General features: G+C 46.3%; 1 protein-coding gene across 2 annotated transcripts in view; it reads left to right on the top strand.

The window, feature by feature from the left end:
* LOC135392014 (MAM and LDL-receptor class A domain-containing protein 1-like) overlaps positions 1-27,956 on the top strand; it is a 118,538-nt gene that overhangs the window by 4,518 nt on the left and 86,064 nt on the right. For both annotated transcript variants that reach the window (XM_064622626.1, XM_064622627.1), the window contains exons 2-18: positions 3,814-3,948; positions 5,553-5,794; positions 8,031-8,121; positions 8,180-8,299; positions 9,463-9,642; positions 11,700-11,815; positions 13,241-13,334; positions 13,762-13,878; positions 14,632-14,779; positions 17,848-17,962; positions 20,849-20,933; positions 22,762-22,914; positions 24,402-24,547; positions 25,030-25,143; positions 25,648-25,765; positions 26,540-26,659; positions 27,531-27,808. In XM_064622626.1, the coding sequence (XP_064478696.1) occupies positions 3,814-3,948; positions 5,553-5,794; positions 8,031-8,121; positions 8,180-8,299; positions 9,463-9,642; positions 11,700-11,815; positions 13,241-13,334; positions 13,762-13,878; positions 14,632-14,779; positions 17,848-17,962; positions 20,849-20,933; positions 22,762-22,914; positions 24,402-24,547; positions 25,030-25,143; positions 25,648-25,765; positions 26,540-26,659; positions 27,531-27,808 (2,372 nt within the window). The remainder of the gene's footprint in view (positions 1-3,813; positions 3,949-5,552; positions 5,795-8,030; positions 8,122-8,179; positions 8,300-9,462; positions 9,643-11,699; positions 11,816-13,240; positions 13,335-13,761; positions 13,879-14,631; positions 14,780-17,847; positions 17,963-20,848; positions 20,934-22,761; positions 22,915-24,401; positions 24,548-25,029; positions 25,144-25,647; positions 25,766-26,539; positions 26,660-27,530; positions 27,809-27,956) is intronic.

The raw sequence follows: 27,956 nt of genomic DNA on the forward strand, positions 1-27,956 counted from the left end.
ATCGAAGGAACCTGTGTGTGCTTGTATACGAACAATCCTAAGATGCAACCCAGCAAACATGTAAGAAGCCGTCGCGGGTATCAGAGCCAGTTCGTACCCCTCGTTGGCTGGACAGGCCCTGGGACTCGTTGACAAAACTTGCCATATATCATCCATCGACCATGTTAATCGCTTGTTAATCATTGTCGTTTAAAAAAAAAAATCAAAGAACTCCTAAGAATTCAGAAAATCAGTAGCTTCTTATCCACGGCTATACCGCCATCCTATGTGATAAAAACGAAGATCAATAAGAAAAATGTCCATTTAGGCATTCATCGGCACTTATTGACGAAAAAAGGTACAAAAACCCGAAAAAGGTGAAAAAGCATGAGCGATTACCGTTTAAAACGTCCTTTTCGACAGGATTCGTAGTACCCTAGCCACACGGCAAACTTTCTTTCAATCAATCAATCAATCAATGCATTAAAGGGAATGGCAGTGACTTCGCCTCCTAACCAACCATCATCTCGAATGACATGGTTCTCTACCCTGATTTGTTGAAAACAGGTGGGGCACGCCTTCTTTGGGACAATTATGTCGGACATAATTGTAATAGAAACGGCGTAAGCCTCCTGGTTTCGACAAATCTGGGGAGAGAACGACGTCGATTCGAGATGATGATTGGTTAAGAAGTAAAGTTACCGCCATTCCCTTTAACGCATTAACTTTGCCGTGATGTCAGCCACACCAAAGGAATCATGTGATTGGCTTATCATGTTTTCGTAAAGGTTATCGCGAAACTTCTACGTTGTCCTGAAACTCCCTGTTACCTCTACGTTCTCCGAGAAAAAGGCGTCTGCCTGAAAAACTTCTGTCACGCCACTTGAGATTGCATTGAGCTTCTATTCCCCCCCCCCAAAGTTCCCCGTACCGATTACACTGTCGGGCTCGATAAGCCGACGGGCGGCGTGTGTTGTGTGATTGTTAGATGGATAACATTGTACTACGATTGTTGCCAAGCGACCTCAGAATCTTGTCGCCTTAATTCTTTTGCAAACTCTGTTGACGCATGAACAGAGCGTCTACCTCTCTACACCGAGACCATAACCATATCACTAGTCAAGCGATCGGGGACGTACAGATCACAGCGTCCGCTTGACTTAATCTGAAATGCATTAGGTTGCGCCGTTCCCGGATTTATTTCGTGACACTTATTTCGTGACATTTATTTCGCGGCTTTAACAGCGAAGCACCTCTTCTGTTTCAGAGTATTAAAGCTTTTATAGCTTATAGTACATTATAGTATAGCATAGTATAGTTAGTAGCTTATAGTATTAAAGCTTTTATCAGGAAAGGCGGGCCAGTCCGTATCTGTCCATCATGAATAAAAGGATAAATACCGGAACGGGAAAACAGCTGACTTTCCATTGACGAACATTGCTCGTGGCAATTACGTTTTACTCAAGAAAACGAAAGTCTTCCAAAGAATGTATGATATGTTTCATGGGTAAAGCTAGTCAGCTTAGTGTTAGCAGTTGTCTCGTTCTTATATTTCTGCTGTGCTTGCGGGCGTCACCCGAAATCCTGCAGTAAAGCATCAGCAGGTTCAATACATATAACGTCTGAGCGGTCCAAACATGCGCGAAGACATGTAGTCAATAAACGTGGACCAAGCGAGGTTTCCCTAGGGTAACAAAATACGTGCCACCTAACAATGAACTAGTCAATGTCGTGTGTTTAAGCTCGTCTGGCACAATGGTCAAAAATGCAATCCTTTTTTTTTTTCCTACTTGAAAACGTCTGTAAGTTCGGTTTGGCATCCAGCTCAAAATGTACGAGGCAACGACATTATGCCGAATTTCATGACCCGATAACTCTGAGTAATAAACCCATAGCAACCAACTGGCTAAATCGAGATAGCTTACATGCGTAAGATTCCAGCTAACAACGTGATTGCGGCGGCTGGCGCAAGAGACCACCCGCCGCAGCACGTCACGTCGAGATATCACGTGATTGGGAAAGAGTGGGTCGTTGGCAAAACAAGCACATGTTGCTGTTGTGATGCGGTGCCGTGTGTGGCAAAGGGAGTCTGACTATTAGGCGAGGCCTAAAAAAGAGGCTCGGCCTGTCAACCGAATTCAGCGTTTTTCATAGGCTGCTGTTTCATATGCGGACCGCCGTGACACCAAAATTTTCCCCCAAAATGGCGGCGTAGCTTGGAACGGCGAAGCGAGGATTTCATGACAAAATTTTTTCACAAATTACTTAAATTTTATACCGTAAGTATACATTATGTTGCAATTACCTTGTAAATCACCGTTAAATTACGCTCCGGCGTCAATGTTTACGTGAAAAGAATATGATTCGTCGTCTTTGTTAGGCCTAGTAAAGACAGCGATCGCAAGAACCGAATAGAACATTCGCATTCATTTTGTGCGAGTAATTAATTCGTAAATCATGACCATGCCAAACCAAAACCAAAATGCAAAGCGTACAGCGGTTCGCCCGGAGGGAGATACTGTGACGTCACCCTGCATTGTCGTGTGCTATGGAGCTTGCATTCGTCCATGCCGGATGACGTCAGCAGCGTTGCTTTCAGCACCCTCTTGCTTCACAGAGGCGAAGCGCTCACTTCGTAATAATTCGTTCGAATAAAATCTGCCCGCTTTGGGGACCCGGTATTTCGTATGTACGTTCCTGACACCCCAAGGGTTACTGCTATGTCACAATCTTTGTGGTGATTTTGTTGCGCAGTCCCACTTTTAAGCGATATCGGTTTCAACAACAACAACAAAAAATTGTAAGTTTGCAAAGTTGAAATATCAAGATTTTGCCAGAATGTCAGCTCATATGATCTACTAAAGTAATTAAAAACTACTACTAAAAACTACTGAAAAATTAAAATATGATCTGAAATGAGGGAAACGGCAATCAGAAGAAAGAGCGGCTCGAAGGGAACCCTAAAGCCCCTAAAGTCCAGCACCGAGCGATCGCGAGAGCAATACGGGAGCTCCGAAGAAGATAAGATAAGCGGCGGAGGCAAATTCGACTGCCGGCGCGCACAGCGAGCCCTTACCCCGCGTTGAATAAACGAATACAGTTAATATGACCCCCGATAATAAGACATACTCACTTTATGACCGTTTTTCTTAGGAACCATTCCGCCGCCATGTATAAATCCATCTCGTTAGTATGGCAATCCGCTTATCCACTATGACTGAGATTTTTGTCACAAGTAGGGTCAGACACAGGTATTATCTTCTCGTTATTATGACCACGTCACACGACCCGCAGAGTACTCCCAGGGAGAGGCTACACACGCACACCTCAGGCAGAGAGTGACACGTATTGAAGCAGGACGCTGAGGTTTGGGATGACCCCTGATGTTGTTGAACTCGGAATTATTCATAGCGCTTTTCGGACTTGCTTAAAACAGCAGTGACCACGAGATCAAGTCACACTGTGCTGCTGTTGCTGCTGTTGTGCACCGAAGAATGGCCGGAACGAAGCGGATTGTGCGTTTCTCGTTAGTATGACAATCCGCTTTATGACCAAAATCTGCGGGAACGGTGTTGGTCATATTATCGAGGGTTCACTGTAAAAACGCGTCTCACTAAAATCCCGCATAGGAGCAAAGGAATCGGAGAACGTTTTCATGTAACAACACTACGGCTCGCGCACGACTGAGTGGCCCCAATTTTCGAATTTTTATTTCTTTTCTCTTTCTTTTGCTTGAACTGTGACTGCACTTTCCCTTACTTGCTTCCGACTCCAGTTCTCTTCTATTATTTGAATGCTCATTTTTTTACTTCCTTCCTTTTTCTCTCAATTTAGCTCCATCATGCGATTTCGAAAAGGGACACTCCTGCGAATGGAGTTTGGGTGACTGCACCAAATCGAGTTGCTTCAACGTCACTCGGCCGAAAGACGTCGACTATGGACCGACAACGGATCACTCCTCGAACTCAGGTCTGTATGTAGGAAGAAACGTGTTGTCTGATTTCTTGCGTGCATTGCCGTGGTATATTTTCATCTCAAACGAGATAATACTAAAGGTACAGTGTAGTTTAACAGCTTGTTGCTTGGAAACACAGCAGAACAAGTTATACACAGGGTGTCCCAGCTAAATGCGAACATATTTTTTAAAATATATATATTACTTTTTTCGCGATGAAATCAATTGCAATATAGTAAATGCTGAAGGACACTTCTTAGGAGGGCATTAGCAAACTCATATGGCAACTTCTTAATGAACTTTCAATAATTAACTTTTTCATTATAAAAGCTACGAAGTTGTGCCAATGAGAACATCTGGTCCCTTCGGTCACGTGATACCAGAGCTCTTTTCAGAACAAAAATCCGTTCGATAGATCGTTCCCCCAAAATTCGTGAAGGTACTGTATTCCTTTAATGTTTTTCCAGGACGCAAGAGGCGATAGTGTGCTCTTTCACCCTCTCATATTGGGGGTGAAGGAAAGACGCGTCTCTAGAGATGCGCAATGAACAAAATAATGAAAAAAGAATGTGTGGTGAAGGAAAGACGAGTCTCCGAAGATGCGCAATAAACAAAATAACGAAAAATATGGTGTTCCTTCACGAATTTTTTGCGGACGATCTATCGAACGGATTTTCGTTCTGAGAACGGCTCCGATATCAGGTGACCGAAGGGACCAGATGCCCTCGTTGGGACAACTTCGTAGCTTTCATAATTAAAAATGTAATTATTGAAAGTTAACTAAGACATTGCCTGAGGAGTTTGCTACTGCCCTTCTAAGGAACGCCCTTCAGCTTATGCTATATTGCAATTGATTTCATCTCGGAAAAAGTGATAGATATAGTTTTAAATAATATGTTGCCATTTAGCAGGGACACCCTGTATACCTATGGCAGGAAACGCAAAATATATTCAATTTCCTAGTAAAAATGCGGTAAAACGGTTCAAGCAAACGACAATATAGTTTTGCCGCCATTCTCGACAAGCAATGCGCGGTTGGCAGCGACTTCGACACAGTGTTGCCCGTAACTTTCAATTTTAATTTTCTAAAGAAACCATGAGCGTAATTGAGGCGAGAATCGGGACGTAAGAGTACTGACGGCTCAGGCTATCAAATAAATACATTTTCTCGGATTTCAGCACTACTCATTTACAGTACCTTTAATGTGGTTCACTACATTATTTTTGATAGATACCTATAGGTGTGATAGAGAAACATTATTCAATAGATATCTCTCCAATGCCCGTTATTATAGAGGTAGCCTTACGGGGACTGCCAAAGTCGAAAACCGTGTATGTCCGTCCGTGACTGAAAATAAGAATGATGGTATAATGGCACCGAAGAACAGGGGTCTGAAGACTGCCCAATATGGCTACGGGAATTAAATTTTGGCAGAGTGTTCAAAGAATCTATAATTTTAAAAAACCGTTTTCTGACCTGTTACTTTACGATATTCTAGTCATTTCCTCCTTTTGGTGATCATCAAAAATGTACTGATGTGCGTTGTCCACAGAAACCTCGACTGTAGAAGTCGTAACGTTTTTCTTTCTTTCTTTCTTTTTTTTCGGCTCCACGCAGAGGACGGCTGGTATGCAATGGCCGTGTACAATGGCAGTGAAGAGGCTCGATTGGAACGAGATGTCACCGGTCCCTTCTGCTTGCGTGTCTGGTACCAACTGTCCGGTTACGATGACCCCAGAATGGAAATCGTAGTCAGCGGAGGCCAATCTGGAGATCTTGTGGTCTACCGTGCCCGATCACCGCGAACGACGGGTTGGCAGGAGGCTGTCTACCACGAGAACGACACGGGAACCTTCACGGTAGGCACTCTGTTCATGGAGGAATGTATGGAATAGGCACTGCGAGGACGCCACCATAGTCGTGTGTAACCCATAAGAACGGCGCATTTAAGCCCTGCCCTATACGCTAGTTCCTATTGGCTACAATAGACGATATGCAAAACCCAGCGCCCTCTTGACCAGCTCCCGTGGCTCAGTGGTTAGCGTGCTGGCCATGTCACGTCGAGACTGGGAGGTACCCGGGTTCGAATCCCGGTGCCGGCTGTGCTGTCTGGGGTTTTTCCTGGGTTTTCCTCAGACGCTTTCAGACATATGTCGGCACAGTTCCCTTAGAAGTCGGCCCAGGACGCACATTCCCCCAGGGCGACAGTCGTGACGTTGCCCACATACGTGAGGCCGACAACGGCAAGCCCTATCACCACCACCACCACCACCCTCTTGGAACGCAGTGCGACCTGACGGGACAGTTTTGGGGGGATGCTGAAATAACAAAAAAATTCAGATTCACCGAGCTGTGAAAAATCACATTTCACACCAGTGTGTAACGGTGAGTGTCACAGCAATTTTCATAGCAACAACTGCAATCGTATAAAGCTTTTATTTAGTACCAAATGTTGCTGCTATATAAAGTGCACCAAGTAGTTCTTAAATGGGCTGTAGTAAACTGTATAAATTTCTCCTGGGATGGTACAACAGAACAGCGTTGCACTACACTCTTAAAAATGAACTTCACCACATAGCAGGCTCCTAGCCAACCATCATCCCGAATTATAGCGTTCTCGCCCCTGATTTGCTGAAAACGGGAGGCGGAGCGTATTCTGTACCGTGCATAATGGCCACAAAATAGGCTCCGCCTCCCGTTTTCAACAAATCACGGGTGAGAACTTTCTCATTCGGGGATGATGGTTGGCTAGGAGCCTGCTATGTGGTGAAGTTCATTTTTAAGAGTGTAGGTTAAAGTTCTTGCCCAAAATTGAAATCACCGTCGTCTCATCGCACAAATACACTCTTAAAAATGAACTTCACCGCATAGCACGCTCCTAACCAATCATCATCTCAAATGATATCGTTGTCTGCCCTGATTTGTTGAAAACGGGAGGCGTACGCCTTTTCTGTGACAATTATGAACAGCATAAGTGTCACAAAAAAGGCGTACGCCTCCGGTTTTCGACAAATCAGGGCAGATAACGATATCATTCGAGATTATGGTTGGCTAGGAGCATGCTATGCGGTGAAGTTCATTTTTAAGAGTGTACGATAGTGAAACATAGCTTACGTACGTAGCATGACACGCGACAGAACTGTTGTGCTACAGTCGTGTGCATACGAATGGCTGTGGTTTTATAGGGCGCCACAAACATGGCGGAATGCCGGTAGGTTCCCGGGAGTGCTACGAGATGGCGCTATGTTTTGCGTCCCGTCTATAGTTAACCGCATCACTCTGCCTGGCGACAACTATAGCGTGCCGACACTAAAACATAGGACTCATAGGAGCCCTATATGTGGTATCCGGCGGAGTAATACTGTTAGGGTTTACGTGCTACATTTCATGCCGTTCTTAAGTTGAATGCGAGCATAGTGGCCCCTGGTTGACCGTCGTGGTGCCTGCCCATGACGGGAGTGTCTGACGTCATCGACTGATTTCGATATTTCAGCTGCGTTCGGCTGAAGGTTACGCGAGAGATGTACGCAAACTCTGCACACGTCACCATATCATAGCGCAGTCCCACTGATTTCTCAAAGCTGCTCCAAAGCGTCGTAGTTTCAAACAGTAGATATCATGCGTATTCTATAGAAACGATAATTTTGTGGGAATACAGGTGAAGACGCGCTATGGCATCAATTAATGGTAATATTGCGAAGACACGAGCCTAGAGGCTCTTTCTTTCCGTTTCACCTTGAACGAACAGGTCCGACACAAACCAAAACTAAACAAACGCTGTGAGTCGAGATGCAGTAGCTCGGATTGGACATGCAGTTCGATTATCTTTTTCTCGAAAACCGCCACTTGGCATCTGTACGTAACTTGTAGTCGAATACAGCATCAAAATCCGTCGACAGCTCCGAAAGGTGGGCTTCCATACTTGAACGTTATGAATGCTCGGAAGCACTATGAGGATGCTTTGGCCCCGTGATGCCATGCCCTATGAGAGCTCGGCAACTATGCACTTCTCAAAACTCATAACCCAGTCATAATAGTCATAGCCCAGCACTGACTTTCAGAGTAGGTCTTAGCAAACCACACGTCCTTACGCAGGTTTCCATCAGAGCGTTCACATCGCCAGAGATGGAAGGAAACGTCATAGCGATTGATGACATCACTTGGACTAGTGGAGTCTGCGAGACAGGTTAGTGCCTAAATAGAGAATACCGTGTGCCTTCATATACTCTTCGCTTGTGCAATAGCCCCTCGAGATGGTTCGTGCGACTTCGATTTGGACACGTGTGGATACAGAAGCACGAATTGGGTGATTCGAACAGGTCGGACAGATGGCTTCGAAGATCATACCACTCAGACAACCGTTGGTGAGTTCCTAGTTGAGTTTTACTAGATGGTTCTATTCCTGGTCGTTTTCATTAACCTCCATCGTTAACGATGCGCTGGAAGCGTCCGGTCATCGTAGCTCGAACATGTTGTGTATACGGTGACAATAATTGTCCCGCTTCTCTTATTCAGCCCCAACGAAGTCGCACATAAAGTGACGAGAGTTTCGTATAATTTCTAGAATAAATAAAGCGCGTTATCGGTCTTTGCGGGATCGAAATAAGGGAGTCGTAGAAAAATGCGAGACAGCGGCAGGGACCTAACCACTCATTAATAACTGGGGTTTACGTCGCGAGACAACTGAGATCATGAGCAACCCACTCTATGGTCGATCGACTGCGTTGACCGCTACGCTGCTCTGGTAACAGTTTTCTAACTACTTACCAAAGGCCTCATTCAAAGAACTGGAAAGCCGTCGCCAGCGTAAGCCTAGAGTCACTAAATACGGGTACAGAGTATATCGCATTCGTTTTCCTCGCATGAGCCGCCGTTCGGTGTCCGCGATTGGCCCCCCGATCGTGTCACGTGGTTTCTCGTTCCAAGAACGCGCCATCCATGTTGAGTCCGCACCATCGGAAACCGGTTTCCTGCGTTGCGAGCTTTGCGCTGCGACTGCGTGCTGTTCTCCTGGCGGAGAAAAGGGAGATTGGCGTCCCGTTGCTAGGCGACGCAGCCGCGCCGGACCCAAGATGGCGTTCTCGCTCGCTCGCCGCCGTGGCTCAGTGTTGCTACTCTGCTCTCTATTTAGTGACTCTAGCGTAACCTAGTGGCTACGGCACTCGAGCGTGGTTCAAGAGTTTTTCACATTCTGATGCACGCTGAGGTTTGCGTTGTGTTCGTCTGTTCGTGTGCTCCAGCCTCACAACAGTTACTTTCCGTCAGGTCCTAGAGGGGGTCGTGACGCTTCGCTCAACGTTAGTCCAAATAAAGGTTACAGACCAGCATGATGATAATGATGATGATGATGCCTGCATGGTCATCGAAACGTCACGTTCGGTTTGTTGTCCCGCTGAGTTAAGCCAGCGCGTACATTAATTTTCGTTTCCTCGCATCGACGCGAACCTGGATTCCTCCTCAGCATAGATTTAGTGCACCTTATTTTCTTGCAGACTGTATACTGACTCGTGTCACTTGCTTCCCTCAGGTGGACGAGCAGAATTTATGACGCTGAGTAAGTCGTACGGTAAAATAAGCACGCCAGTTCTAGCGATAACCGCACGTCGCCAGTGCCTGTCCTTCTTCTACTACATTTCCCACCCGACGACGACGAGCAGCTTGGACGTCACTGTTACGGAAGATAGGGAAGACGTGTCCTGGTGGCAAAGTAAGTACCGGGAATTTGAGCTTCTTCTGCCTCTGAACCACAGAACGTTGATGTCGTGCCCTCATCTCATCCTCTTCGTTGGTTAGGATAAGCCGCAATACCTACATACATGCATGTACAGGATGTTCATTTTTATCCGTTACGGGTCTTTGTACAAAAGCTACGAGAGTAGCAGAGATGCCATTTTCCCAATTTGGTTTCAGACTAACATCTATTTTTCTTTGACTCAATCAATCAATTAATCGATCGATCTACTTTTGCACGCGGTCAGGAGGACATTCTGCGGAAGAGAGTATGTAACTGCTAGATCACTAAGCACCTAAAATTCATCAATTTTCAGTGGAAAGTTTTTCGGGGAATGTGGGATATAATTGGAGCGAGTCGTTGTTCAAAGTCACCTTCTTCTTCTTTTTTTTTTTTTTTTTGATAATCCTGAAGGGAGCAACTACGTGGGCTGAAACCGAAACCAGGCTCATCATGAACGTAGGATAACACAAAAAGACAAGACTTTCGGCTCCGGTAGCTTATCTGCTCATCAGATAGTAGCCTACTCCATCATAATCAGTTCCATCGCTCCAAAGCACGCGGCAATACGATGGGTAATGGGTATTATTGGTATAGGGGGGGGGGAATGGGTATGGGAGACGCGCGCTTGTCTCGGCTTCTGCATATGTTTGCATACCACATGTTGACGATCCTTGTCAGGATTTAAAAAAATATATATAAGAAATAAACTGGACTTAAATAATGACTGGCTCCAATTCTGCTGTCTCATAATTCCGCGAAAAGCACTAATTACAAAGTTAATGAGTTTTCGAGTAATCATTGGTCTGGAAATTACGTACTCCTAGTCGTATCAGCCACCTGGAAAAACGGGATCTATGCTGCTCTCATTATTTTTCAACAAACAAAATTTCATTTAAACAAAATCTGTAGGAGATAAATATATAAACGCCCCTGTATGTCCCGTATTTGTATTCGCGCATAATTAGCGCACCTTCAACATGCGCGCGCAGATGTCGCCACTTTCTTTTTCCTCGCGCATTGAACCCTCTGCCTCTACGCACGATATAGTTTTAGCGCGTAACAGAGATAGAGTATCTGCTGATTCCAGACATTTAAAGGGATCTATTCCAATCGATTTCGAAGGAATAGTGTCCATTTATTCCTCATGGACCACTGACCACGGTATCGAAAAGCCTACGCGAAAATAGTGCCGCAGTTTGACTGTTATGCGGCGGAATATACATGACAAGAGCGGACGACGGATGTTGGGAGTGCGCCGGAATCCCCTCTCTGGAAAGAACGAGAAAACGTCACTCCCTAAGAACCAATGAGGGCGCGACATTGAGAAAAAGGAATGTCTCGGGCGCCTCAGAGAGTACGGGGCGTCTGGAAGTGCCGCGGAGGCTCAAGTGAAATGAAGATGCGGCAGACCGCCGTGGTTGTATATCCCCCCCCTCCCTGTCCTCCTTCTTGATTGAAGTGGGGCCCCCTCTGAGAAGCTTCCCTGCACCCGCCTCTGCTTACGGGCTCTTTGAAGGAGTCGAGGGGTCTCTAGAGGGCGTGCCACGACATTCGTTTTCTGCGAGTCACAGCCACCGCAGTCTTCACGCCACTGCCCGCCTGCGCTCTTGAGTTTTAAGATATGGAAATATGGTTACAGACGAGGACCGTGCAATGTTTTCTGGAACCGGTGCCTTCTAGCAAGGAGCGAAGTTTGAGCTTCCTAACATCCGAAGCTAAGGGGGAATAGTGCAATAAGTAGTGCAGAAATAGTGCAATAAGGGAAAATTGCAGGGAGTAGTGCAAGAGCGCATAATATCCCAGGACATCAGTTGATATGTCATGTCGAGGCAGCAGGACCTCCTATTCGTGACACGGAGAACCTTTCGCTCGTTGCTTTATACGATTTTTCGAATTTAAATGCGCGTATTTAATAAACCGAAAAGTCGATCCGATGACGTCGTCTTTAAAACGAGAGAGGAACTTCACGGTGGTACCGGTGTGATGTCGTCGTTCCCGTGAGGAGACTAATGACTCTTTTAAATCTACAGATATCGCGAACTACTTCGCACCGCCGGCGACCATCTGGGAAAGAAGAAGATCCACACTCTCCACTGGATCTTGGGCACCTGCGCAGATTCAGTTCACAGTGAAGGAAAAGTTTCAGGTTCGCTGATATTACTGTATGTCACACGGCCTGAGCCAATACGAAGAGAGTGAGAGTGAATGCTGGCAGCACCTGCCTTAATCTAAGAGAGAGAGAGAGAGAGAGAGAGAGAAAGAAAAGACGATCGTCTTGGTTTTGCAGATGTGACTGTAACCGTGTATTCGCACGAGCGACATCCTCACGGAATATTCTAGTGGAAGAAAAAGCGAAAGCACTGCTGACAGAGTCCAAGTTCCGTCCCGTGTTATGTTAAGCATTGATACGGTGCGGAATATGGGGATTGGCGTACTGCGCATTCAGCAGACGACACTTAGCAGACGACACCGTCAGCGTGTTTTCCTGTCGTCTGCTACGGAATGCCTTGTGGCTGTGTAGCAGGATATTCCCCGCGGCCAGCAGTGTACGTGAAGACACGGCTTCGAGCGCTCGTGCTCACGCGACAGCAGAAAGCCACGACGCTCTTCGCATCTTCCGCTTCTGGGGGAATGTCGCTCGTGTGAGTACACGGTAAGGAACATATAGTAGATTGCTGTGGGACAGACCTGCTCGATGCGTGTTTGCCCTATTCTCTCGGTACCTATAGACGTGTAGAGTCCCGGTGTCCTTCGCTTTAGCCGATGGACGGACGAATGCGACCGCTGTCTATCTGCCATCTGCCGTCTATCACACTTGCCTATATAAATGTGCTGCCCATCTCCAGGGACGCAACAGACGACTTCAGAAACTCCCAGAGTGCTTAGTGCCGCTTTGAACTGTGGGAGCTTACTAATATGAAAGAAACGGGTGGCCTCCAAACTGTTTCGATTTCACCCCTACTGGTCCGTTGTCCATGACATGGCAGGGTCAGCGAAAGCGGAACGCCTAATAAACCTCTACCCGAGAAACGTCATCATGACGTTGGCAGACAAACTGAAACCGAAACAGATCGGAAGGGGAGAGCTGGGTTCCACGAATGGGCATTTGTTCGCTGCCTCCTATTGAAGGAAAAGCAGGACCGAAGGTCGCGTCCCTTTCACGATGGTCTCCATCGTAATTCCCTCACGACCGTGGCTTTCGGTCGCGACCCTCTAGATTTAAACGTAGTTCTACTCTACCAAATTCGTGGCGTTGTCGAACACTATGACGTCATTTGTTTACAAACAGGTAGAGGTCTATTCTGTTTCTGATTCTTAATTAAACGTGTGAAGGATTATTCTGCGTTCCTCCACTCAGTAAACAACGAGATTTGGCCGAGGCAGACCACACTTAGGGACGACACAAACATGTAAGCCTCAACGTTGTTGCAACGTTGTTGCAACGTTGTTGCGTTCGTTCCACGCAGTAAGCGCACAGTATGCAATGCGCGCGCAAGGAGCGCTAGGACTTGCTGAAGTCGTGTATTGTTCTTATCTTGCCACGAGTGAAACGCTGCGTTATTTTCCACAGATTGATTTCGGTTGCCTCGCTGCTGAGGACGTTACAGGCAACTTCTCGTGTGCTCTGGATGACGTTAAGCTGACGGACTGCACTTCTGAAATAGGTACGACAATTGACACACTGCGTAATACTAGACGTAAATCACGAATAATTTTTGCAAGACTCGTATAGTTGCGCATCTGGACGATTGCTTATAGAATCATTTTTTTTGCAAAAACTTCCTGTCCACAGTTCGACTGTCAAAGGAGTTCTTGTCCTCTCATTATCTGCTAGTACTTCTTTTCTGCAACATGACCTTTTCTCAGTGTGCAAAATATCCATCAGTGAACTGCTTCGACTAGCTGCCCCGAACAGGACCCACGCGCAGAGAGATCTCTCCCTTTGAGATGACTGCCAGTATACTGGCTCTGGATAACGCTTTAGTGTCGCCATATTTTTCTAATACTGCCATCATTATCATTATCGTAATCTTCGTTGGAATTTCAGTTGATAATAATTAGCGTGGGCTCCTCTACATTTTCCCGTTACAGAGGTAGACCTGGGCTGCGATTTTAATGATAACACAACTTGTTTCTGGACTGAGCTGGGGGACTCAACCGCTTGGTCGATACGTTGGGCAGGCCGGAAGGATGCAGTTACCGGTAAAGGTGAGCTTTGTTTCTCTCTCTCTCTCCCCCTCTCTCTCATACAGTAATGGCGGTTTCTACGTCGAGATGAGAGAGAAATAGAGATGAATTTTGCACCTCTCGTCTCGTTAAGTCTGATTCTGTGCCCATAGCAATTAAAAAGGCGTGATATATCTATTCTCAACTTGCTAGCGTTCTTTTAGTCTCATCGCAACAGCTTGTAGAGTCAAAAGGAATGCAATTCAATACCTTTCCGGCTGTGTATTAGCGTTGCAATATGCAGTGGCAATGAATAAGTTACTTATACGAGAACAAGTGTGTTGACCTTCACTTCTTTCGCTTCGATTTTTTTTTTTGCGTCTGAAGTCAGTATGGTGGCAAAGAGAGGAAGTCATCGGGTACACTCTTAAAAATGAACTTCACCACATAGCACGCTCCTAGCCAACCATCATCCCGAATGACAACGTTCTCGCCCCTGATTTGTTGAAAACGGGAGGAGGAGCCTATTTTGTGCCGTGCATAATGCACACAAAATAGGCTCCTCCTCCCGTTTTCAACAAATCAGGGGCGAGAACGTTGTCATTCGGGACGATGGTTGGCTAGGAGCGTGCTATGTGGTGAAGTTCATTTCTAAGAGTGTACACGTCGTGAATGTGTGTCTTCACTTTATTCCTCAGATACACACGGACGGCTTGATTTTCTCCAGCCGAGCAGAATAGGGATGTGCATGTGCTGTTGATTAGTAGTGAGCAGTGACTTGTCTCTCTTTTCTAGACGACGGCTACTACATCGAAGCAGATCTTACCGATCAGGGATCGATGAAACCATGGGCTGCTCTTGCGAGTCCGTCGATCCCCGAACATCGTGCAGGTGTTGCCTGTTTCTCTTTCGACTACTTAATTGCTATGCAGGGCGGAGCACTGTGAGTACTCTCTATTACGTGCTTAAATTGTTCCACACATTGCTGCAGATGTTTTTTTTTAATATATAGGACATGTTCAAGACAGTTGTGGTCAAAAGAATATGCGACAAAAAGTTTGAGTATGTCATTTTGTTTTAGCAATACCCTTAGGTACATCCGCACAATTGCTCAACCGGACATGGCGTCACAGTGACATATCCCAAACGCATGCCTTAGTAAAATGGTATTTTCACCAGTTATTATTACCAATTACTATATATGTATATACATAATGAGGAGGAAAAAAGCCATTAAAGAAACAAGCAAATGACGCTAGACGTGTTTTTAATTCAAAATTACAGATTAAGATGGCTTCTATGGCTGCACGCAGAGAAACAGATACTCATGGAACGATGCGACAGCACCAGAGGACACGTGTTTCGCCGTGATTGCGGCTCGTCAGCTCTGGGTTGTTGCGCATCGTTCGGGATTGGCAAACCAGGGGTCACTCAGCGAGCGATACACACCTGGGAGGGTGACTGAGCACTCCTCAATGCCACAGTGCAAGCCAGTGAATTAGAATGAGGAGAAAAAAGCCATTAAAGAAACAAGCAAATGACGCTAGACGTGTTTTTAATTCAAAATTACAGATTAAGATGGCTTCTATGGCTGCACGCAGAGAAACAGATACTCATGGAACGATGCGACAGCACCAGAGGACACGTGTTTCGCCGTGTTTGCTAGCGTCAGCTCTGGGTAGCTGCGCATCGTTCGTGATTGGCAAACCAGGGGTCACTCAGCGAGCGATACACACCTGGGAGGGTGACTGAGCACTCCTCAATGCCACAGTGCAAGCCAGTGAATTATAATGAGGAGAAAAAGCCATTAAAGAACCAAGCAAATGACGCTAGACGTGTTTTTAATTCAAAATTACAGATTAAGATGGCTTCTATGGCTGCACGCAGAGAAACAGATACTCATGGAACGATGTGAAAGCACCAGAGGACACGTGTTTCGCCGTGCTTGCGGCTCGTCAGTCCTGGGTAGCTGCGCATCGTTCGGGATTGGCAAACCAGGGGTCACTCAGCGAGCGATACACACCTGGGAGGGTGACTGAGCACTCCTCAATGCCACAGTGCAAGCCAGTGAATCATAATGAGGAGAAAAAAAGCCATTAAAGAAACAAGCAAATGACGCTAGACGTGTTTTTAATTCAAAATTACAGATTAAGATGGCTTCTATGGCTGCACGCAGAGAAACAGATACTCATGGAACGATGCGAAAGCACCAGAGGACGCGTGTTTCTCCGTGCTTGCGGCTCGTCAGCTCTGGGTAGCTGCGCATCGTTCGGGATTGGCAAACCAGGGGTCACTCAGCGAGCGATACACACCTGGGAGGGTGACTGAGCACTCCTCAATGCCACAGTGCAAGCCAGTGAATTATATTGAGGAGAAAAAAGCCATTAAAGAAACAAGCAAATGACGCTAGACGTGTTTTTAATTCAAAATTACAGATTAAGATGGCTTCTATGGCTGCACGCAGAGAAACAGATACTCATGGAACGATGCGACAGCACCAGAGGACACGTGTTTCGCCGTGCTTGCGGCTCGTCAGCTCTGGGTAGCTGCGCATCGTTCGGGATTGGCAAACCAGGGGTCACTCAGCGAGCGATACACACCTGGGAGGGTGACTGAGCACTCCTCAATGCCACAGTGCAAGCCAGTGAATTATAATGAGGAGAAAAAAAGCCATTAAAGAAACAAGCAAATGACGCTAGACGTGTTTTTAATTCAAAATTACAGATTAAGATGGCTTCTATGGCTGCACGCAGAGAAACAGATACTCATGGAACGATGCGACAGCACCAGAGGACACGTGTTTCGCCGTGTTTGCTAGCGTCAGCTCTGGGTAGCTGCGCATCGTTCGGGATTGGCAAACCAGTGGTCACTCAGCGAGCGATATACACCTTGGAGGGTGACTGAGCACTCCTCAATGCCACGGTGCAAGCAAGTGAATTATAATCAGGAGAAAAAGCCATTAAAGAACCAAGCAAATGACGCTAGACGTGTTTTTAATTCAAAATTACAGATTAAGATGGCTTCTATGGCTGCACGCAGAGAAACAGATACTCATGGAACGATGCGACAGCACCAGAGGACACATATTTCGCCGTGTTTGCTAGCGTCAGCTCTGGGTAGCTGCGCATCGTTCGGGATTGGCAAACCAGTGGTCACTCAGCGGGCGATATACACCTGGGAGGGTGACTGAGCACTCCTCAATGCCACAGTGCAAGCCAGCGAATTGTAATGAGGGGAAAAAGCCATTAAAGAAACAAGTAAATGACACTAGATGTGTTTGAAATTAAAAATTACAGATTAAGATGGCTTCTATGGCTGCACGCAGAGAAACAGATACTCATGGAACGATGCGACAGCACCAGACGACACGTGTTTCGCCGTGTTTGCGGCTCGTCAGCTCTGGGTAGCTGCGCATCGTTCGGAATTGGCAAGCCAGGGGTCGCTCAGCGTGCGATATACACCTGGGAGGGTGACTGAGCACTGCTCAATGCAAACCAGTGAAATATAATGAGTGAAAAACGCCATTAAAGAAACAAGTAAATTATACTAGACGTGTTTGAAATTTGCTTGTTTCTTTAATGGCTTTTCCCCCTCATTATATATATATACCTTACTCCCGAGGAAGGCGGAGCCTCCGCCGAAACGTAGACTTCCCCAGACCCTTAGTTTTAATGCCAGTTAAATAAATAACTTTCCCCCACTCCCTACTTCAGTCTCTGGTGTCCTTTTCCCTATATATATATATGTATTTATATGTATGTATTTATATATATATTAGTATATTGTTACCAATACCAGTTAGTATTCCAGTAGTATTACCATTCCATTTTATAGGACATTTATGGCACATTATGGGACATATGAAGGAGACGTTTTGATCATGCGTGAAGCAATAATGGTGATTTTGAAAAATGATTATTCTATTGGGTAGAAATGATAGAAATTTGGAGCTCAGATAAGCAGCCGACTGTCTTTTCGTGACCTACGCCTTGCTTCATCTTGTAATTACAGAAGCAAAATGGATGTCGGCCCCGTCGGTGGAATGCCCTTCTGGACCTCTCAAGTTTCTAAAAACTACTGGCATACAGAAAAGGCAGAGTTCAAATTATCCAGTTTGGGACCGGAGGTAAGTCCCTTGACGGTTACTTGCACGTTTTATTTCAAGAGGCCCGTCTTCAAATAGAGGTAGTATAGACCTTTCCCTGTTTTAAACAAATGACGTCATAGTGTTAGACAGCACCACCAATTTGGTAGAGTTGAACTACGCTCGAAGATAGGGGTGAACAATGTCGCGCCCGAAAGCCACGGTCTTGATGGTATTACGATGGCCCTTGAAAGGGACGCGGCCTACGGTTTTACTTTTCTTTCAATTTCGAGGCAGCGAACAAGTGCCCATTCGTGGAACCCAGCCCTCCCCTTCCGATTTGTTTCGGTTTCAGTCTGTCTACCAACGTCATGATGACGTTTCTCGGTTTAGAGATCTATTCTTGTGAGTGGCTTCTATATGAGCGCCTGCCCTAGCAGTATATAGAACACGGAATTATTAGATAGCGTATAAAAATCCAATTAAAGACAAATCCATATAAAAAGGGTATTTCCTGACATTTTAGAACCTAGTCACTTCCTGCTTCAGGGTGACCATATAGGGTGTTTATTTTTATCCCTTACGGAATTCTTATAAAAAGGTATGAGAGCAGCGCATATGTCGTTTAAGTTTACTTATCAATTTATCTACTTATCGTCGCTTTTGCAGTTGAGTTATACGGTCAGGCGAACATCCCCTCTATAGTATGTGATTACAAAATAACAAAATATCTAAAATGCATTAATTAACTCTTTAATTAGGTAATTTCGGGCAAAAGCGAGATAGCAGAATGGAAGACTATCCTTGTTGAAAGTCATTCCACATCTAATAAATAGACCGCTACCCGAGGAACGTCATATTGACGTTGGTAGACAGACTGAAACCGAAACAAATCGGAAGCGTAGGGCTGGGTTCCAAGAATGGGCACTATGTTCGCTGTCTCCTATTGAAATAAAAGTAGGACCGAAGGTCGCGTCCCTTTCAGGAACCATCCCAATCCCGTCAAGACGGTGGCTTTCGGGCGCGACCTTATTCGCACCTAGCTTCGAGCGTAGTTCAAGTCTACCAAATTGGTGGCGCTATCGAACACAATGACGTCGCTTGTTTACAAACAGGGAGAGGCCTATTAACACACACGTGCGTTGATATATCCATCCCCAAATTTTCATACGCAAACGAGCGGAAACCGAAACCATGGCGACCGGGAACGCAGGGAATACAGCGCTCATTTCACGTCAGAGGGCCACGTGTTTTGGAGCGATGGAAATGATTGGAGTCGATGCCGATCTGCTGGCCAGATAAACCGCTTTCCGGCCCAGATAAGCGTCCGTCGGCGTAGATGCCGCGCTCTTGAGGCGCGCTTTTTGGGTTTCTGCTCATTTGCATAGCGAAATTAAGAGACGGATATTTCACGGCACGCGCTCTTTTCTAGATCTTTAAAAGATAGAATGGCTCTCAATCAGGACCGTCTCTCGTCCTGCTGTCTCACTTTTGCCCGGAATTCCCTAATTGAAGAGTTAATTAATGGATTTGAGGTAATTCGTCATCTTGGGGGGTAGTGACATACTCTCTTCCAGAGGATGTCAGCACACTCTAAAAACAGATGGTGGTGGTGGTGGTGGGTGGTGATAGGGCTTGCCGTTGTCGGCCTCACGTATGTGGGCAACGTCACGACTGACGCCCTGTGGGAATGTGCGTCCTGGGCCGACTTCTAAGGGAACTGTGCCGACATATGTCTGAAAGCGTCTGAGGAAAACCCAGGAAAAACCCCAGACAGCACAGCCGGCACCAGAACAAAACAGAACTAAACACAGAACTTCACCGCATGGCACATAATTGTTCATGGCATAAACTGTTCATAATTGTCACAAAATAGGCGTACACCCCCATTTCCAACAAATCAGGGAACATAACGATATCATTCGAGATGATGGTTGGCTGGGAGCGTGCTATGCGGTGAAGTTCGTTTTTAAGAGTGTAGAGCATGTACCAGGTCTATGACAACGCAGGTACACGAGCCAAGCAGGTATAAAATCAGGTACCTAAGAAGAAGTAGAACCCGATAAGTTTGTGTCTAGCTAGAAAGTCAACAAAAGTCAACAAAAAAGGTGGCATAATAGATGACACATGTAGGCTTTAAAGGGACTATGAAATTTCCCGAACCCCCATAGTTTTTTTCGATGGAAACTGTTCTTCCCGCAGAGAAACTAATATGCCACAAATTTTTCCGGACGAAATCGCTCCACTCTGCGAGGAGCGCGCGCTGGAAATGTCTCTTCCGCGTTCCTCCTCTCCCGCGCATATTTCCCTGCCGATGGTGTAACTGTACGGACCGCTCTTCGGTTCCCCGTTACGTCACCGGTGTTGCACAATGGCAAGTAATGCCGCGAGCTCGCGCTGTGGCTGCCGCCACTGCCGAAATCTGCCGATCGCGCGAAAGCTGCTGTCATGGAGATTTCCACTCCCGATGAACGCATACGCGGGATCCTACGGCGCATGCTCCTGGCGGGATTCCTCGGCTCGGCAACACGTCACGATGACGTGTTGCTGAGCCGGCCGTGGTCGCGTCAAGTTACCCGTTGTGTCTCCGCTCGGCAGCTCGTCACGGCGCGGCGCCAGCTGTCCTCCCTTCGCAGCTCCGTTTAAATTCGCTCCCGAGAAATCCGCTCGCGCGACGAAAGTAAAATTTCGGTTCTAGACTCAGAAAAATGTCTTCTTTCGAACGAAACGAAGAAAAAAATCGTTTCATAGTCCCTTTAATGCAAAACGTTTGAAGCATACAAATTCACAATTTGATGATCTGAAACCATCTACACAACTGCCGATGAGTACCGTAAATTTGTAGTAGTATTTGCAGGAGCGTATCTTCGCGTTTACACTTTGTCATGTTGCTTTGTACATTGAGGTGTTTCTTATGTACATTTACAGCGCCAGATCGTGGTGAACATTACAGGTTTTCCATCAACTTACCTCGACAATCTTGCAGTAACAATGGGAGGATGCGACTCTAAAGGTAAGCTTAGCGTACACACGCTTGGAGAACACCTGAACGCTTTGAAAGAGCTGTGGCTCGTCGCTTTATGCGCTTGCACCTTCAGGTCAAGTGTATGCCCATATACGTTCATATGATATCTATTGATTATACAAAAGTACACTCTAAGAAATCAAGAAGTAATCTTGCTTCTTTGGGGGACTAAATGCCTTGCCACAAAAAATAGTCCCTTTCGGGAGCAAATGCACGGGAACAAATGAATGCCACAGAGTGGAGACTACATTTCATGCGCTGTTCTAGGAGTCCCAGGTACATAATTCGTGTGCATGCATGAAATTACGTTGAGTCAAACCGTCAACCGTGATATATCGAGTGATATAAAGTCTTGCGGCATACATAGGGCACAATTTGCGAAGAAAGGAGCGATAACTGTTTCTTACTCTGTGTGGGTGGAAAATTGTTACATTGGCTGAGTTATACAACCTTATGCCATCCAAATTGACCAAGAACACATACATACGTGGACTGTTGCATTAGGAAGATCATTTGCGAAGTTCAGTGAAGATTTGCGGTCCTGGGGCGTAAATTTCGGGGTTAGGGGACTAAAATGGGGAGTAATTGGCAGCCTAGGGGACTAGAAGCTGCAATTACTCCCTATTTTACTCCTTTTTTCCTTAGAGTGTATCAGGAGGGTAATGGGGTAAGGGTGAAGAAGGGCAGGCTCTGCCCGAAGGCTCACGCACTAACTAGTGACTCAGACTTCGTGATTCATTCTTTCGTTAGTATTTTTCTTGACGACGTATCCAAAACTATCAACGAAATGGCACCACATCTAGTGAAAACGATTAGTTGATCACGTGACATGTCAGGTGCGCACTACACCCGACCCGTGTATCGCTGGTGTATCATGTTATCAACTACCGGGTATCAGTGTACCGAGAGATGTGGAGAGGCACGAAACTCCTAAAAAAGTAAGGTGCATAAGTACATTTGATTCAAGATTTTAAAGACAGACTCAAGAAATGTCCTGCAGGAGCGCCACCTGCAAACTTGAGAATGGAAGGGATGATATGATATAGAAGGTGGCTGTGTGACCTGTTAGTCGTAGTCCATACTTGTGATCGGGAAGACAAAACTTAGCCGCACACGGCGTCAGTGTACGCCCGTATTTGAGAGGATACGTCGCGCTGCTTTTCGGTATGTACCTTTGAGTTCTAGATGCACCAACTTCGCACTTAAACTGCTCTGCAATAAAAAATAAGTCTACATAAAGCTTAAATTGTTTTGCAATGAAAAATAAATTGAAGGTTTTCGTTCAGTTGCGGTTTGCCCAAAATAGTGTCCTCGTTTCTCTTTGTTTTTTGTTTTGAAATCTCGGTTTTCAGTTCAGTGTGGTTATGTGTGACACGATGAGTGAAGGTGCTCTTCTTTCCTCCAATCACTGGAGCGGACCACAAGGAAAAACTGGACAGAACTCCGTGTGGTCGCTTCACTTCATTATGTACCAGTAGTAGTTGTGAACCACCGGAGTCCATCAGGCTGAGTTTCGAGTCGAGGATTGTTTAAGAGTTCAGTCATAAGGGCCGCATTCTCAAATGGCCACTGGCTCAACCTCCCACTCTAGAGTGGTTTCGTGCTCCAAATATCGACCTCGACACCAAACTTTAATTGAGCGGAGGAAACCTTTCGCACTTTCTTCAATGGTGTCTTATTGAAGCCCAACAACACCCACAACTCCCACAAGTGGAGAAGTGCCTCTTTCCTCTGTTCACTGGAGTCATGGCAGGGTTTAAGAGTACGGCCATAAGTCTCGGCACAACTCTAACGGTGTGTTTCTTGCAAAAAACAGAGGAAGCAAGCGGGAGCTACGACTGCGACTTCGAGCGGGATATGTGTACCTTCAAAAGTGATGAAAAAATGAGACGCTGGATGTTAGGTGGACGCCACAGCAAAAGCGGACTACCAAGACCTCCGACGGATCACACCTATCAGAGCGGCAGAGGTGAGCTTCAGCTTCATTGTCATGCGAACGTTCTAGCGATTCGTAAAAAGGAAACGAAATGGTTGCGCCTCTAAAACAATGACGGCACTGCGCTTGGGATCTGTGTTTATTTCTCTAGAGTGATATGCTACCACTGCAGACACACAGACAGAGACTGTACTTCTTCAGGGCCAGAACAGACTCTGTTCGAAATATCGGCGGCTCACTGCGATATGGCACTGCCTCTAATGAATCACACGAGTAACGATGAACGTTGTTGCTCAGCGCCAAAATGCGCTGGTGCTGAGATGGTCGGGGGGGGGGGGAGATATTTTTAATGCTGATAAAAAGAGAGAAGGGAAAAGTTAGCCATGATGGAGGCTTGGCATGCCCAAAAGCAAAGACAAACAAACAAAAAGGAAGATGAAGAAACAAAGTCACCGAAAATTATGATGAAATACAGAAAAAAAAAAAAACAGCTCCTTCACTAGTCATAGTGCAGACAGTGATGTAGGAGGTAGCAGAGTGTGTCCAAGAGTTTAGCTTCCCAAGTAAATCGTGTCAGCGGAGACGTGCACAGAGGGCCAAGTAGCACTGGGAGGGAAGCTCCCAATAGCCTAGATGAGCGAGATGGCGCCGGAGACTGGACCGGTGACCTGGCGCTGACAGGCAAGGAGTATACGTTGCACGCCTGCTTCTATATGACATGTGGGGCGAAGAGGTGAAGGAAGTTGGCTCATATTAAACAGGAGGAGTGGAGTTCGTGTCACATTCAGTCGCGACCAATGAAGCAACGACCGGTCGATGCGCGGGATGCCGCCAGTCTCGGCATGTATCACTAGCGGGTCAGCAGACCGAATGTATCTATTAGTGCGTATAGCTTCTTGCTGAAAGAGCTGTGTGCAGTTGGCAATAAAGCGGCGGATTTTTAGCTGACACAGAGCGTATGAAGAAAGAGAGTTGGCTGCTCAGTGTCGTGGGCATGCCAAGCGAGGCCGTCATCACGATCATTGCCAGAAAGTCCGATGTGGCTCCGAATCCACTGGAATACCACACCGTGTCCCAGGGATACAAGTTCGTGATCCCATGATTGTAGTGTAGGTGTCAGCGATGACTCCAGCAGAATAAGAGGCCAGCGCCTCCAGAGCCACTATACTGCCAGTTAGGATCGCAAAGGCCATGGGCGCCAACGAGGAGACGTGCCTCAAAGCGGCCAGTATTGCGAATTTCTTGGCCTCAGTAGATGACATAAGAGGGAGTTTCAATCCGTGCTCAATTCCATCCTCTGGGATGCAAAACGCAGCAGACGGCCGGGCGTACGTGACATCTCCTTGTCTTCTCTCTTTCTTTTCTTAACGGAGAGTTAGTAGTTGAATCGCTTGAAGTCCTAAGTCAGCATGCAGTCCACAGGCTGTGCCCTGGTCGCACACAACAAAACAACAAAAAGTGTCATCTTTCTGAGAGGCGCCAAACTTACACTTTCTTTTCCATTCCTTGTTCTCGAGCAGGATCATATTTATACGCCACAATGGCTGATCCGAACGACAGGAGCGCTGCACATCTGGACAGTCCTGTCATAGATCTTCAGTCAAGGCAGGAACAATGTATGGAGTTCTTCTACAGAATACCGGGCCCCTGGGTAGCAAAGTTAATGGTACGTGCATGTATAATAGCGACAGGGGGCATGAAAGAGTTGAGTTGAATTTGAATGGAGTTTTGAGTTTGAGTGAGCATGACACAAACTTGGCACATGGTGCCTTTATTAGGAAAAATCGGTGGAAAGGTGTGTATTGACCAGCATCTAAGATCGAATGTGAATGTCGGAATGGCTGTGCAAAACGATGACAGAGTACTGTGACTGCTGTATACTACTTAAACGTGGACCATTGATGCTCTCATTCAAAATATCATGAACGTGCGGTTCAATTTTTGACGCTATTTTAATATGTTTTCTACTCATCACAACGAAGAATACTCCACGGATCAAAGCCGACTCAGCCTTTCCACACACACACAAACAGGAAAAAGAAAATCATAAAAATGAATAGAAATACAAAAGGAATGAAAATCCAATTCGCATAGGAATGAAATCTAAGTCGGAACGTGACTCTGGCACACTTTCCACTGTTTCCACAGGTATTTGTCGCACCCCCTAATACAGATGGGTTGCCTGTCCCGGAGTGGACGGCAGACATCAGCAATGAGGCTGGATGGACACCTGGACGCATTCGTGTTCCAAAAGGGAACAGGGTAAGCTCACTTCTTTTGTAAGACCTCCTATACAGGCTAGAGAGGATTATAGTAGCAATTTGCACGTGCAAGAACGAGGTGAACAGAGAGTAGCATGCACGGACGTTGAGAAAATTCTTTAGTACCGTCCACAGTAACTTCGTCAGTGATCTACGCACCAGCAGCGTTGAGGATAGCAACCGAAGCGCTATAAGAGCTCCGGAGCAAAGCTCCGGAGAATCTCCTCATGGTTCCTGAAAGCGGGTCCAGGTCCTTGTGCATAGCTGGCAGCGTAGGTGCGATGCACAGTCACGAATATTACGACATAATGAGTGACTCGAGGTTTACAACTCCCCCTGGTGTAACTTCTATAGACTTTCTGTCAAGCCTTCTTATTGCAAGCGTGCACGGCATAGTGTAGCTCACTTAGAGTTTGCGTAGCTGCACTGGTAGTTCTTACGTAAGCTTCTTTCAATGCTGCTCATTTATGTTTCTGATGTTGAAGTTATATGCACTGTCCTCTAGGTATCTTTTATGGCGCTGCCGGTACCCGACGGAAATCCGGGCTACGTCGCCCTAGACGACATCACCTTCTACTCGGCCGACAAATGCGATACCGTTCCTGGAATGATAAACAACGCTTGTAAGTAAAGGAATTTCAAGCGGCCTTCTCCGTATTTTTATTTCTCAGTCAACGATTCAATCAAACGGCTTTACATATTCATAAAAACGACATTGTCCCCATTCATTATCATCAATTTATTTGTTGTTGTTGTTCTGCCCAGGAATGCATTGAGCTATATCTTAATTAGGGTTTGTGGTTTTCGGCATTCATTTTCTTTCAAGGTAATTCGGGAGGGGGGGAGTTATCGGCATTTATATTGGGGGTCCAGTAAAAATCGGAGTCTTTCCGCAGCCATATTGCGTCCCGAAAATAAATGTCCGAATGCTTGTTTCTATTCAATTGCGCACGAAGGTCTTGCTGGCCTGACCGTGTTCTAACGGGCCTCGGAAATGGAAACGAGGGCTAGTCTAAGTTTGTTGTTGGAGGGGTGTAGCCAGATGAGTTCAAAGTCCTACTAGGAAGCTAGGGTGTCAGTGATCGACTTTTGGAACCGTTTTGGGAACCGTTTTGAGAATTCCCAACATTCCCTGGCGATAGCAGACCTCACAACCAGGTCGCCCTTCTATAAGTGCTGAAGCACAGCGAAACAAGACCACCGTACGAAAATAATAGAGTTTTAGTATATCGCACGTTATCGCCTTTGCGTACGCAAGGATTAACGTGGTGGTCCTACGCAATGTGCGAAGCTATGCAATTCGCCTGCGGAGAACCATCATCGTATATGCAACAGAGTATTAAGCTCTTGGTTCTCGGGCTTTCGCTCACATCGTTTCGTTTCTTGGCTGCACGCAGCTGTGAGTGATCTCCTGGATTGCGATTTCAACATGGGTTCCTTCTGCAACTGGCAAAGCAAGGGTTCCAGGTGGCAGTTTGGAAGCGCACTCGCCGGTCCTCTCCCGGCTCCAAGGCCAAGTAAGTTTTTCGTTGTGGACAATGACAAGTTAATGCAGTGCACATTTTAAACGTCCAGATCGCTCATTGTCGTACCGATCCTAAGACATCATTGAACAGTGCAAGCATCGGTCTTTGTGTGCGTGAAGTCACTTGATGCAGCCGTACGAAGGGTTGGCAGAACAAAGTACAGGGTAGCTACTAAAGCAGCGCAACATCTTGGCCCAATGTTGGACCAATATTGGCAATACTGGCCCAATACTACACTCTTAACAATGAACTTCACCGCATAGCACGTTCGTAGCCAACCATAATTTCAAATGATATCGTTATCTGCCCTGATTTGTTGAAAACGGGAGGCGTACGCCTTTTCTGTGACACTTATGCTGTTCATAATTGTCACAGAAAAGGCGTACGCCTCCCGTTTTCAACGGGAGGCGTACAACAAATCAGTGCAGATAACGATATCATTCGAGATGATGGTTGACTAGGAGCGTGCTATGCGGTGAAGTTCATTTTTAAGAGTGTAGTCCAGTCCTGGTCCAATAGTGGGCCGACATTACGAATATTGGTCTAACGTTGGGCAAAGATTGGACCAGTATTGGCAATACTCTCCCACTATTCGTCCAGTCTTGGTTCAATATTGGGCCGACATTGGGAAAAAGATGTGCTGCTTGGGTACCGATAAAAGTTTACCCATGCATCATGTTGCGTGAGTCAGACGGTGCTCGGTTCCGTTGATGTTAACCCATGCGTATCTGTTGCCATGGATACGCGTATTCATACCACAACAGATAACACCATTAGGAACGCAAAGTCGACGAAACCTCTTGCCGCCGTCAGAAAAGGAACAGGGCCTTTTGCCTGACTCGATCACATTCTCCTCTTGCAGAACTCGGAGAATACATATTCTTCAAGGGTGACACCACTGGGAATCAAGAACCCACGGCTGCGAAGCTTGTCTCCGTCAAGGTGCCGAGGCAGGATGGGCCTGCGTGTGTTGAATTCTTCTACCATATGTTCTCGGGAGACCGCTCTGTACTGCATGTCACTGTCAGTGCAGAAGACAGCAGCAGCACTCGGAAACCCTTCTGGCGTTCCGGTGGTACGACGGCTGATCGTTGGTACCGCGCCAGGCGGACTCTGATTCTGGACAACGCGAACAACGTGGTACGTGCCTTGTTGGCAACCGCAAATTCCCCTGTGTAGCAAGTAGGTAGTTAAGCGGAAGTGAGTATAGCATACCTCAGGGTACGCTACTAAGCACTATAGTCGCTGAATAGCTCAGCATTTGTTGCCCCGAAGCCATGAAACATTC

The sequence above is a fragment of the Ornithodoros turicata genome, chromosome 4 (assembly GCF_037126465.1).
Source record: "Ornithodoros turicata isolate Travis chromosome 4, ASM3712646v1, whole genome shotgun sequence".
Taxonomy (NCBI): domain Eukaryota; kingdom Metazoa; phylum Arthropoda; class Arachnida; order Ixodida; family Argasidae; genus Ornithodoros; species Ornithodoros turicata.